This window comes from Borostomias antarcticus (genome assembly GCF_949987555.1).
Source record: "Borostomias antarcticus genome assembly, chromosome: 1".
NCBI lineage: Eukaryota > Metazoa > Chordata > Actinopteri > Stomiiformes > Stomiidae > Borostomias > Borostomias antarcticus.
In genome coordinates this window covers 51,844,488-51,857,504 of record NC_140234.1, presented here as the reverse complement: position 1 = coordinate 51,857,504, position 13,017 = coordinate 51,844,488, and the positions used below count along the sequence as shown (strand labels likewise).

At 42.2% G+C, this 13,017-nt stretch overlaps 2 protein-coding genes across 2 annotated transcripts in view; both read right to left on the bottom strand.

Annotated features, from left to right (window-relative positions):
• Positions 1-6,476, bottom strand: part of sgsm2 (small G protein signaling modulator 2) — a 68,210-nt gene extending 61,734 nt beyond the window's left edge. The window contains exon 1 of the mRNA XM_084446951.1: positions 6,350-6,476. Coding sequence (XP_084303077.1) covers positions 6,350-6,409 — 60 coding nt within the window. The 5' untranslated portion in view covers positions 6,410-6,476. The remainder of the gene's footprint in view (positions 1-6,349) is intronic.
• A 1,146-nt stretch (positions 6,477-7,622) lies between these two features.
• On the bottom strand, positions 7,623-12,877 carry tnfaip1 (tumor necrosis factor, alpha-induced protein 1 (endothelial)). Its single transcript, XM_084442661.1, has 7 exons — positions 12,657-12,877; positions 11,678-12,039; positions 11,172-11,341; positions 9,607-9,690; positions 9,334-9,386; positions 8,954-9,149; positions 7,623-8,671 (listed from the first exon to the last, which is right to left on the bottom strand). The coding sequence occupies exons 2-7, from the start codon at positions 11,925-11,927 to the stop codon at positions 8,444-8,446; spliced, it is 981 nt and encodes a 326-aa protein (XP_084298787.1). The 5' UTR covers positions 11,928-12,039; positions 12,657-12,877; the 3' UTR covers positions 7,623-8,443.
• Positions 12,878-13,017: the final 140 nt, after the last annotated feature.

Below are 13,017 nucleotides of genomic sequence, written 5' to 3'. Positions count from 1 at the left end.
GTCAAACGTCTTATAATATGCCGTAAATAAGGTCCAGGTTGTCGAAAAAGAGCCTACCCCTTTAAATGTCTTCTTACAAACTTCGTAGGCTAAGACCAACCCTAAGATCCCCGCCGGATTCATGAACGCGTGGAAATGTGTTCTTAAACCACCAAAGTGTTCTCAGCTGTGCTCCCCTTCTTAAGTTGAATGTGCATTCTCGTACACCTGAATTTGCATAGGCCTACATAAACGCCCCGCCAGCTCCTTACTAGGGTCGTGTGCACACAGAATCCCCAGACAGCGCAGGAAAAGTTGATTGATGTTAATGTTCACGTTGACGTTTTATTCGTCACATAAAATGAGCAGTGAGATGTTTCTCCGCTGGCTCCTATAACGTGCACACTAAGTTTAAGCAAGGTGGGGAAAAAAAACAATACAAAATAACAAAAGAAAACCTATGGAAGAGCATTAGGGACAACAGCTGTTTTTTTGTTTTTTTTGAGTTTTTTTCTCAGAAATTCTGACTTTAATCTAGTTATTTCTGACTTTTTTCTAAAAAATTCTGACTTTAAACTCAGAAGCTTGAAAAAATAATAAACTCAGTTGTTGGCCCTAATGCTCTTCCATAAAAACCAGACGTGAACTTTTAATACAAAATGCAAAATATAAAGCCTACATAAAAGGGATGGGATGTGCTGAGAGCAGATGATTAAATTGTACATTTAGTTAAATGCATGAGTAGGCTACTTGTGGATCTTGATATGCCCTATCTATATTATGTAGGCCCATATGATATATTTTAGTTATGGATATTCACGTGTTTATTTACACAATGTAGATGTGTCCATTCTGACGACGACAGGAATATAAGGTGCTGTTGTGCTGAGTCTGAGTATAGCGACTGAGTTTAGTGCTTATTTATTCATTCACTGCCATTTGCAGTGTTTGTGTAGTACTTTTATTTATTCTAGGACACCACGATGCCTCGTAGAATCATGACTATAAATGTGAAACGTAATTGGAAATGATACAAATATTCTCGTATTTATTATTATTATTATTTCAATGATGTCTGTAGAATTGATGTGAATGCAATCACCTCAGATTTCTCATAAATTCAGCCCTTGCGAACATGGGCGCACTCCAATCTAGCCTACCTACAACTGCATTTCCATGTTCTTAAATCCTGTTCTTGGATAAGAACAAATCCGAGATAAGAAAACATTCAGGAATGCCAGAATTGTCCCGGGAACTTCGTAAGTGGAGTTAAGAAGAAATTTCTTCTTAACTGCGTTCAGGAATGAGGACCAATGTCTCTTGTAAAGGAGTAGTTTGGTATTTAGCATCATAAGCCCTGTTATTAGGTTATTTCTGATCGTATACAACAGTCAAATGTTGACAGCCTGTGGACTCTTGAGATATTAGTGCTCATGTCACAGCTAAGTCAACAATGGATCTCTATGGGCATAATGGCTAGCTGGGCATATATACCCTGTGTGGACAAAATAATTGGGAAACCTACACATTACACCTACAGGACCTTTTGTGACATCCCATTCTAAATTCATAGACATTAATATGGAGTTGGTCCCCCCTTTGCAGCTATAACCACTTCCACTCTTCTGTGAAGGCTTTCTACAAGATTTTGGAGCGCAAAGGTGCAATGCCAAGCGTTGGATGGAGTGGTGTAAAGCACGCTGCCACTGGACTCTGGAGCAGTGGAAACGTGTTCTGTGGAGTGACGAATCACACTTCTCTATCTGGTAATCTGATGGAAGAGTTTGGGTTTGGCGAATGCCAGGATAATGTTACCTGCCTGACTGCATTGTGCCAACTGTAAAGTTTGGAGGAGGGATAATGGTCTGTGGTTGTTTTTCTGGGGTTGGCCTAGGCCCCTTAGTTCCAGTGAAGGGAAATGTCAGTGCTTCAGCTTACCAAAACATTTTGGACAATTCTATGCTTCCAACTTTGTGGGAACAGTTTGGGGAAGGCTCTTTTCTGTCCCAGCATGACTGTGCCCCAGTGCACAAAGCAAGGTCCATAAAGGCATGGTTGGGTGAGGCTGGTGTGCAAGAACTTTTCTTGCCCGCATAGAGCCCTGACCTCAACCCCGTTGAACACTTTTGGGATGAGCTAGAACGGAGATTAGGAGCTAAGCTCTCTTGTCCAACATCAGTGTCCGACCTGACAAATGCTCCTCTGGATGAATGGACAAAAATTCCCACAGACACACTCGAAAATCTTGTAGAAAGCCTAGCTGCAAAGGGGGACCAACTCCATATTAATGCCTATGAATTTAGAATGTATATCCATAGATCCATTATATGGTTAGCTGTGACATGGGCAATGAGCACTAATATCTCAAGAGTGCACCGTTTGTCAGCATTTTCATTTGGGCCGTTGTATATGATCAGAAAAAACACAACAGGGCTTATGAGTACTCCTTACAGTGTACTCATAAGCTCAATCTTGAGCTCTAATGGCTGAACGGTCATCAGCATTTTGATCCAGAGGAGAGACAGCAATTTTCCAATCTGTTCATCCCCATAATGTCCAAATTCACCAAGGTGGAACTGACCCGCCCCCTCTTTTACTGTCACCACTCCCCTCACTGTGACCAAATTCACCCTCAGACAGACGCATCAAACCTGTCAGCTCAATTTCCCATTTACTTCAAGAGAGTGGTGCGTGCTAGCAGCCCCAGGTCAGGAGTTCCACATGAACCGTGACGGTGTGACAGCGGAAGACAGCTGAGTGGTCACTGTGACCGCTGAATCATCTTCTGCCATTAGTGCAACCCGTGATGGGGCTGCCTTCGGTCGTGTCCAATTTATGATATCAAATACACCAAACAAAAGCAAAAAGGGCATTTTGCAGGTAAGTGCCACTTCTGAGAGCAGACTAGTGTGCTTGGGAATTCAAAGCAACTGACTGAAATACGCCACAGCAAAATGGCTGAGAATCTATGGGGAAAGTACCAAAGTGTGACATCATTATCTATAGATGTCTCTCCTTGTGCAGAAAGAGAGAGAGAGAGAGAGAGAGAGAGAGAGAGAGAGAGAGAGAGAGAGAGAGAGAGAGAGAGAGAGAGAAAAACTACTGGATTTAAAAATAGGACTTATGTGGAAAAAGGCATGTTGAAAACAGAGCAGTCCTCCTGTCATATCGATAGTAGACCACTCTCTTGACAAGCTAGCTCTGACAACCCTGGCTAGCTGCGGCAGTATTAATCGTCAATTGATGCAATTTAACTTCTTAGGTAACTGCTGATGCTTTCAGTTGCCAAGCAACGCCAAGGTGGCTGACTGCGGCTTAAAGACACAGGCATCTTTGTAACCAGAAGACAGTGAATAGGCTTTGCTGTTGCACACAGATTCCTTTTCTGTGTTTAAATGTCAAACACATTGATCTCTGCCTATGGTGTGTTTCAGGTCAATCCAAATTACATGCAGCTCTCTTGCTTGTATTGTATGACATCATACTATTGATGTTTCACTGGGAACAGATGGGGAATACACTGCCTGTAAGAAATGGGACTCCCAGTAATTGCAACATTTCTGGACCATGATCATATTATTGGGAAGCAATAGATAATCAATATACATTTCTCAAACATGCCACTTAGTTGGAAGGAAGACACATTGGATTTGGTTGGAAAATGTATGGTGGTAACTCCCAATACTGTAGGTCAGTGAGATGCATCAACAGAATCAAGGGTTGAGCTCTCCCCAGACAGGAACAGCACACTGTCACATTCAAGTGTCTCCCAAATCAGAAGACATCTTAACCTGTCTGACCAGACCACATCTGCACATAAAGGGAGGTTTCTGACTCTGAAGTCTCACTAGTTGAGCCAGACAAAACTTGTGTTGTGTTTGTCACTCATAGAGCCCATTCTACACACATACTATATCTGGCAATGATGTGCAAAACTTCTCTTTGGTTCCCTTTAAGAGGTTTACATGAAAACAAGAAACATTTCTTTCTTTTTTTTTCTTTGTCCAACTGGGCACACATCAGAGGCTTGTGCAAAGATAGGGCTCAGAGCACCATTGCACTACTGCTTCATTGGCCCAGTACCCTACACGCTGTGTTAATTTTGGCATTGTGGTTAGTTATCGTCTCATGACAAAAACTATGACTAAATCTATTGACATTGTCGTCAACAAATAAAAACTACACGAAAATGTTGGGGGACGATTTGAGAAGAGATCCCATCAAAATGATGACATTTCTGTGAAAGTTGTGGCTCACACTGAAAAAAAACAGGCAAGGAGAGCGCATAGAAATGTAATTCAGTAGCTTTGTCCATCAGTCTAATAGATGTTTCCTCCAGGAGTATGAGTTTGGAATTTCTAGAAAAATGGTTAAATAATGCATTACACATTAACTAAACCCATTCGATTTTAGTTGACTAAATCTACAGTAGATTTAGTCGACTAAAATCTTAATGTTATTTAGTCAGTAAAACAAATTACTAAAATATGACTAAAGCTAAATAGCATTTTAGTCAAAAGACTATGACAAACTATATAAAAATTTGCTGTCAAAATTAACAAGCAATTAGCAAGCAATCCCCCCTCCTCTTCTCAAAGTCTGTCTTGGAAAGCAGGGTTGACACGGATCTGGGCTGCAGACATCCTGAGAACACTCCCTCAGCTCTATTCTGAGCCCTGCAGACGATGCTTCAATTATTTATAGAATATGTGTTAAGGTGTAGAAGACGGGTCGTGTCTCACATTAAGTTGGGAGATGTTGGGAGAGCATTAATGGGCTCAAACATTAAGGTAGGGGTTTGCGGGGGTTGTCTAATAATGGAAGTGTTCCAGATATTTAATATTTCTGATAGTAATTGGTTTCATTCAGTCATGTCAGCCAACCCATCACTAAATAATCATACTGTAACAGTAGCATGCTGATGTTATGATGGTCAGTTAAGTCTTTGTTTAAATGATTTGCTTATTGTACCACACCCGATGAAATCAGGGTAAGGGACGCTAGATCGACCCGCATACATTAGTTAGTCCGTCACACATGTACTAGCGTTCTAGCCTTGTGAGACCATCCTGATCTTGCGAGCTCACATTCTGTTTCTCTGCAGATCTGGCCTTCCTTGTATCTACATCAATTTCAGGGTGCTGGAGTACTTGCCTTGACAAACAAACTACTACAATCAACGAAACAAAACGTTTGCCACATCCAGTCAGTCAGAAGAACTGAGAAAACTTATTTTCCACCAAGAAACTCCGCTAGTTCATATACTCTTGTTCTTATTGTTGTTATCAAGTCTATTTCTGCAGTAACTGCATGTCTGTGTTTATTCTACTAGTGTTAACGTTGCCGCTCGTTGCTTCGGGTAACTTTCTTTCACATCATCAACTATGGGACCAAATCAGAGGCTGCGTTCCACTGGGGGACAGAACAGCAGTTAGAACGCAGTCCCTGATTGGCCCGGTGTAATTTCTGCTACATCAAGTACAAAATGAAGATGGACCAGTAGCCTATGTAAAATAGCCACTCTGGCCCTTTCATGTCTAATGAGTTCAGATCAATTAAGTGAACGAACTCTAGTTCGCTAGTTATCTTTTTGTTCATAATCAGCCAATTGCAAAAAAAAAAAAAATCTCGAGAATTTTAAAAGGTCTCCAATGAGGGCAAACCCTTTGTGATGGGCTTCAAGGGACACTCAATTACACGGTGATAGGACAGTTGAATCAAGTAGCCTAGTTATGGCACCTGTTGTTCACGACTTTAAAAAGTTGGACCTATGATTAAATCGAGAACAACCTCACCCGTCAGTGCTCTTTATTGATGCTCATTTGGGAAGCCTAGCGGCGCACAACACCTGCTTTGATTTCCACGTAGCTATTAGGCTAGTAGCCTAGCTAGGCTATAGTGCACCTGAACTATTTAGCCAATAGGCTACAGTCGGCTAAATAGTTCAAGCGTTTTTAAGTGTTTCCAATTTTAATTTTAATATTGTTTTATTCAAAAGAACAAACCTATTTTGGGGAGAAATGTAAATTGAATTGAATATGCTGATTATGAAAGAGCATTCATGGCTTAACCTACCATAGTTCAATTGTAGCCATTTCTCAAGGCACTTAGGGTGAGATGTAAAAACTAAAGGGAAACAATTGCAATGAATGGTTTTACTTTTACTTTCATAGTAGGCTACAATAGGATGTGTAATCCCATTATAGTAACAAATAGTACTAGTTTAGCGCGCGAGCGTGCAGGCAATTGGCTTATAGGCTACAGTAACATCAATTAGGCTATTGGCCTAATAATGTTTAGACATTTCATTAAAATATCTATAGGCTACCCTCTTATCGGACCGACAGGGATGTAAAACAAGGATACTCACCTCTCGTTTCACATTCCATAATAATTTCTCTTTAAATTCTTCATCTGTGGTCGAACCCATGGTTCTTCCGTGTTCAGTTTGACAGTCAAAGTAAATGTGATTGTCCGCAATCACGCAGCTTACTATTTTGCGCTTTCCGCCCTTTAAAATCTATTTACTTTCGCCTCCTTCCGTCTCACAGCAATGTGCTCCCTGACAGCTGGACGTTGACGCATCTGTGTGCCGCCGCGGTGCAATGGGAGCCATCTTCAGTTCCCTCAGAATGACGCCAGCGGAGAAGATCCCGCCTCTTTCGTATTGTTGATCAATGGGGTAAATCACTCCACGTAGCTCGCGCTCCCAAAGCGGCTCCCAAAACCATTGACAGGCAGTTATTTTTAGCCCTCCTCCCTCCGTGGGGATAGTGTTATTGAGGTGTGCTGAGCATTTTGGGCCGACTCATGAGAACGGTTTGGAGACAGACACAACTATGAACAATCTCTCAGAATTTCACAATTATAGGCCTCTACCACTGTCTTATACCCCATCATCACAGGCAGGTGTAGGCCTACATGAATGCAAAACGGAGACAGGCACACACATTCCTCATGCAAGGGAGCTTTTACACAAACGACCAATACGTCTGAGTGCGCATTAATACAGCCGACATTAATGCCTTGCTTTTGTAGAACCCTCATTAAAATGTACTATGGGGTGCAGAGAATGTATTCTGCACTCAGCATCGATGTTCTCATAAGGATCATTCATGTAATTTCAAATTTTGTATAATAATGCATAAAAAGCCATATGAGTACTATATCTTTCATCAAATAATTATGAAACTTATGACGAATAACAAGACAATTTTCACTCAATATCGCAACATTTTTAGAACTGTCATGTTAGGCTGCAATAAAAATAAATCAATGTCGTCACAGTATCATCATATACACAACAACCTTCTACACTTGCAACATATTCTTGGTCATTATGCTGGTTGCTTGTGCCACCCTGTGGTCTATCCCATATCTACACCATCAGGTAGCATGCCTGGTGCTCTGCCTTGAAGAAAACTGACATCAAAATCTTGCGTCTGTCAATATGGTAATAAATGGGCTTTCCAAAAAGTGACTCCCAAAATCCCAATGGGCATATATCCTTCCTCTCCACTCTCAGATTAGTTTAAATACACAGCAAATAAAAACAGGGTAATACTGCATTTATTGAAACTTTAATATCTAAAACAAGCTGAAAATAAAGGCATAAAGGTAAAACTGCACTGAAACATGTTAGAGGCACACCTTGGTGAATAAAAGTATATGTTCATAAATTTGAGTTTATTTGATTAGATGCTCAGGTTTTATCACAAACACAATGTTTATGTATCCATCTTCTTAATTTCTTCCTAGTTTGTCTTTGGCATGATCACACAACAAGAAATACACACACAACTTTAAATATAAAACCATTTTTCTTCTGTTTAAGTGCCATGCTAGCACAATTGCTTAATTTTCTCTCAACTGTTTATTCACCCAGAAACATTTCACCCAACTTTACAAAAAGAGCATTATACTGTATATTATATGTGGATTTTTTCAGTACAAATAATCTGTCCCAATATAAATGTGTATATCACTGTCAGTGGACATGGTTACCAGTAATACAGTATGATTATATAATATGTGGCTTTCACTTTCTGTATTACTGGTTTGAGGCCTATGATTGGCTGCTGGAGTTCATATAAATACAAAACGTAACAATAATGTTGACAAATGTCGAAACAACAAAGTCCATTAGAGAATGATATGTCAGATACTATGAAAAACTAAGCCCACTATTTTGATAGTTGGAAGAAACAGAATGTTGTATAGTGGTATGAGTATCTCAAAATGTCTTAAGAGCTAAGCAGCCGTCACAATTTCATCCTACAAAAATCAAGAATGTGAGCATCAAAGGTTAAATGTGACTTGTCCATCACCAAAGTGTGGCACATACCAGGCTAATGAAACAGAGCAGCCATTTTGTGCCAGAGACCACACCAGTGCTTCGGTAGGTGCAGTGACAGAGTGGGTGGGTGCCAGTTTTAATATAGGTTCCCCCCGTGGTGGTGAGGATTCAGTGTCCCAGTGGCCTGTCGTCATAGGTGCTGTACCTCTTAACGTGGATGCGGCGTACACGCTCTCGAAGCTCCGCCCCCGGCCCTTCATCCTCCTCGCTGTGTGAGCCGCAGTGGGCGTGGCGCCGTCGGGTGGCCTCGAGAAGTGTGTTGTCTGGGACGGGCAGCGTCTCGTAGAGCAAGGCGTTCAGAGTCTCCTCGTAAATGCGTGCCTCTGGGAACTCCACCTTGGACAGACATTGAAAGATAAAGTTACCTTTCTAACTTTGTGCAAGAAGCATGAAAAATTCATATCATTCCACAAACTTGGTTTGAAACTGGCATGGAATAAAAAAAATGATTCACAATTATAATTAAGTTACAGAGGCCATGCTCTCAAATCAAACCAAACTTTTTTTGTATAGCACATTTCATACACAGAGGCAACACAATGCGCTTTAGCTGTTATTGATGGATTGATCTAATTTGTGTGGCAACTATTTTACATTACAATGGTGCACTGGACTCACCTTGGTCTGCTTCTTCTCCGTAGCGTAGACAATGGAAGTGCAGCACACTTCAGCCAGTTTGCGGCCCTGCCCATAGAACGACCAGCAGCAGATCTCATCGCCAATCACATCCTTGATGAAGAGCACGCGGCCATTGTGGCTTAATGACAGCCGGTCGAACAACTCGATGTTCTTCAGCAGGTTATCATCAGAGTTACTGCCAAAAATACAGAAGCGAGCATTTAATTATCCTCATTCAGTGGAATGTAATAAGAGCTTGATGATATGAGACCACCTATTAGGCACTCATTAAGTATGCGCTAACTCACAGGAAAGGTCATCGACAATCAATGCCAATGGCATTCTCAGGCCCGTAGGTAAGGGTACTTAAAGCTACTTACCTGGTGTAGGAGTACTTGTTATTGCTTCTGTTGTACAGCAACTTCACCACAGGCTAAGAAAGGAGGCAATTTTTTTAAATGAGAGGCCAACAACTTAAAACTAATGCTAACATTGGGCACTTCAAGCTAACACTAATGTTGGGGGTTTGAAAGTCTGACTAACCATATGTCTGTGACAGAGTGAGATCAGTCCTCCCCAATGCACCATTACATAATGGCTTTAAGATAGGGTATCAACTCTTATCAACTGACAGGAGCGTGCCCAGTGCTCACCTTGGTACAGGCCTGGATGAGCCTCTCTTCCTCCTTGACAGAGGTGACCACAGGGATGACACACAATGCCTGCTCTTTATTGTCCTGCCAATCAAAGAGAACACTGGAGGTTATGCCATACTGAGGGACACAAATAACAGGATACAGATTTGTTGAGCATCACTGTTGTTTTTGGCTAAGATCCCAAAGGTTTAGAAGTAATGAGAGTGTCATGGTACAGGTGGAAGAGGTCAGTTACTTTTGAGCCCAGTCAGTCATCCAAGGCGGTGATATCATATTGGATTTGTGGCTGGTGTAGATTAGTGGAATTATGGGCTACACAAATTTAAAGGGGCACAGCCACGCTTGATTCAGTTGATATTATTTGGATTAAGCACTTACATTTAACCTGAGGTGCCAGATGGTTTGCTTCACATACCTGTGTTGCGTGAACTTCATCCGCCCCTCGCTTTCATCACACCTAAATCTGCCTAGCGTAGCTGTTTACATTTCAATATTCCTTAGAATCAACGTTGATTGGCGAGATCCTTTTCTGATCTGGCACAAACTGATCTCTATGGAGAGAGTATCCAGACTGACTTGCGAGAGAAATAGAATGTGAGCCTCAAACTCAGGATGGTCTCAAGGCTATCTTAAATTCTGCCCTTTTAAAATCACTGTCAGTGTAGCCGTTTCCCTACATGGAAGACAGAATTTTGCCCTTTTAGATTTTTCTGTGATTTAAGCGATTCTGTCTGCCGGGTATTTTCTGTGATTTTATTTATTTTTTACAGTGATTTTAAAAAGGCCTACACAGAATTTAATCCATGACTGTGCTTGACACTGTGCTTGATTCATGACTGTACTTGTACTCAGACGTTAGGCCTTTGTAACTGACTACAGTACTGTATATAGGGCCATGGACACAGGCCGATGTGAAACCATACCTTTCGGATCGTAGCAGCCTAGTGTGTAAGGTCGTTAAGATTGAACGCTCATTCGTAAACCCTATTTTGTGACTCATTGATGAAATTAATGTCAAAACGACATCGATTCAAATAATCCTGCCATATAACTGTCGGTCGCCATGGAAACAACTGAAAATATCCCCCTGTAAACCTTGGGTGTTCTCAGTGCCAGAAGGGATTCCAATGAACATCTATCACTAAAGACACATACACACTGCCACTGGCACAGATGGCAAACAAACAGTATTGTTTCCCTAGCAGCCAGCCAAAAACTTCGGTGCCAGTCCAAAGCTAATGAAGTTTGCACATGTGGGTAGCCTGAAGACCTGAATAGTGTTCAAGTCAAGTTCTAGGACAAAGGAAGTTATATAAAATGGTGGCGATGACAACCAATTCTTGATGTTGGTTGCAGGATGTTAACACAGCGAAAATGTGATGCTGTACCTAGTCCAATTTACGATGAGTACCTGCAACGCTGCAGTGTTGGTCTTGGATGTGCACCAATAGCTCCCAGCAAAACATACACGCAGATATAAAAGATATACAGTACAAGGACGACCTGTGGTTATGGACAATACAACACCCAGACAGGTGTCATCTAGTCTCTGAGGCACTGACCTGCAGGCTGCTCTGGCACAGCTCCACCAGCCCCTGGACGAGGTAATACTTGGCCTCGGCCAGCAGTTCCAGGACCCCCTGCCGGCCCTTGGGCAAGGTGACCGTTCCCTCCCGCAGGTAAGAGAGGATGGTGCCAAAGTGTTTCCCACTGCGGTCTATCAGGATCCAACCTGGATAGGGGCAAGGTAGAGAACATAAACACAGTAAGAATAGTTCGAGCATTTATGTCAATTAATGACCACTGTTGAAAGGATTATTAATCGTGAATTGCCTTGTTTGTTTCTTTCTTGGCTGCTGAATTGATAATTTAAGCCTAACTTTATGGGCCTAAAAGTGCCTTGAAACAAGTTGCTAACATTTATGCACATTAACGAGGCATAACTCAGACACCGTTTTTTCAATACAGCAATTAATGGTGTGCCCCTGAGAAGAATGTTGTTTCTGAAATCCAGACAGTGTGTACAAGCTAATGATCGGTAGTCCCCGAAGTCCAAAACTATTCTCACCTTCCCTGTCTGTGAACACCTCTTTCTTGCCACTGAACATGGCCTTAAGCATGGAGTCTTGCTTCGTCAGCACCTGCAGTGTGGCATAGAACAGGGTACCCCCCACGTTCAGCCGAACATACTTGTTCCCAAGGCCCATCGCCCCTCTATAGCTGCAGGTTTTGGTCTTTGGACATGCCAACAGGGAGGCTGGTGGTGGTGGGGGGGCAGCCTGGTGGCGAAGCCGCTGCAGGCAGCTGTCCCCAGACATGTCCCTCTGGAGGTAGATGACCACCCTGCAGACGGCGGGCCGGATGTCCCCCGCCGTGGTGACAGCTACTTGGAGTGCCGCCACAACCTCCCACAGGCCGTCCAGCTCATACCTACAAAGCATCGAAAGAAGATACTTTTTGTCGGTTGAGCATACATGGTGTGCATGTATGTATCACCTCATTCCACTCCCTGTGATTTAGACCCTAAAGTGGCTAGTTGTGCTAAAAAAACAAAAACAAAACATGAGACTGACAGCATGCGCCACAAACCCACCCCACCCACACTGGTCCTATCTGCCCTTCTTCCCTTCCCCGTTGAATGGAATGTGGCTGGGAAGGGCCCATACTGATAAACCAGGGTCTAGGCAAAGCCGACAGAAGTGAAGACGGGTATGGCTTGCTCCTGGTAAGCCAGTTGAGATGTTGCCAGGTGTCGCCTAACGTTAGCTAGCGATCATTGTCAAAAAATAACTTATGAAATGCTCCAGAGAAATGGCTAATTTAGCCTGACTTGCCGCTAACTGCCACCTAGTGAGTAACGTTAACTAGTTCAGCTAACCTTACCTACTTTGACTCAACCCTTTTCGCTAACGTTAGCTAACTAGCTAGACACTAACTACTTTACACTTGACAATCTCATGAAACGTCATTAACGTTATGCTAATAGCCAACGTGAGTGATATAACGTTAGCTAGCCAGCTAGCCCTAGGCTAATTTAGCTAACTCACCAACGACGTCCTTTTCTCCGCGGTTGTTCGACAGTTGAGTTTTTAAACTTAGAATAATGGCTGTATTATAGCTTTTAAAATACATATAGCTACTTCCACTGTGGAGTAAGTGACTTCTCTAGCAAGCTAAGGCAGCAGCAGCAGCACTAACAAGCTAACTCACTGGCAGCAGTGGCAAAAAGTTTGCTCAGCACAGGACCACATGAAGACTACAAGTCCCAAAAAACAATGCGTATCTGTAGTTCTATCGGAAAAACGCCACTGTTCTATTAATATTTGACAAAACAAACCACAAAACGTCGATCAAAGTAATTTTAGTTGCGTTAAGTAAAGGTGATTATAAATGATGTGAGACTTTGTA

What these genes read in the sequence shown, in the direction of transcription:
- tnfaip1 (XM_084442661.1), bottom strand. Translation starts at nt 11,927, where the DNA reads ATGTCTGGGGACAGCTGCCTGCAGCGGCTTCGCCACCAGGCTGCCCCC. An exon ending in AACAAGTACTCCTACACCAG is followed by an intron (nt 9,150 to 9,333) that starts GTAAGTAGCTTT and finishes TATTTTTGGCAG; the next exon opens with TAACTCTGATGATAACCTGC. An exon ending in CGGAGAAGAAGCAGACCAAG is followed by an intron (nt 8,672 to 8,953) that starts GTGAGTCCAGTG and finishes TGTCTGTCCAAG; the next exon opens with GTGGAGTTCCCAGAGGCACG.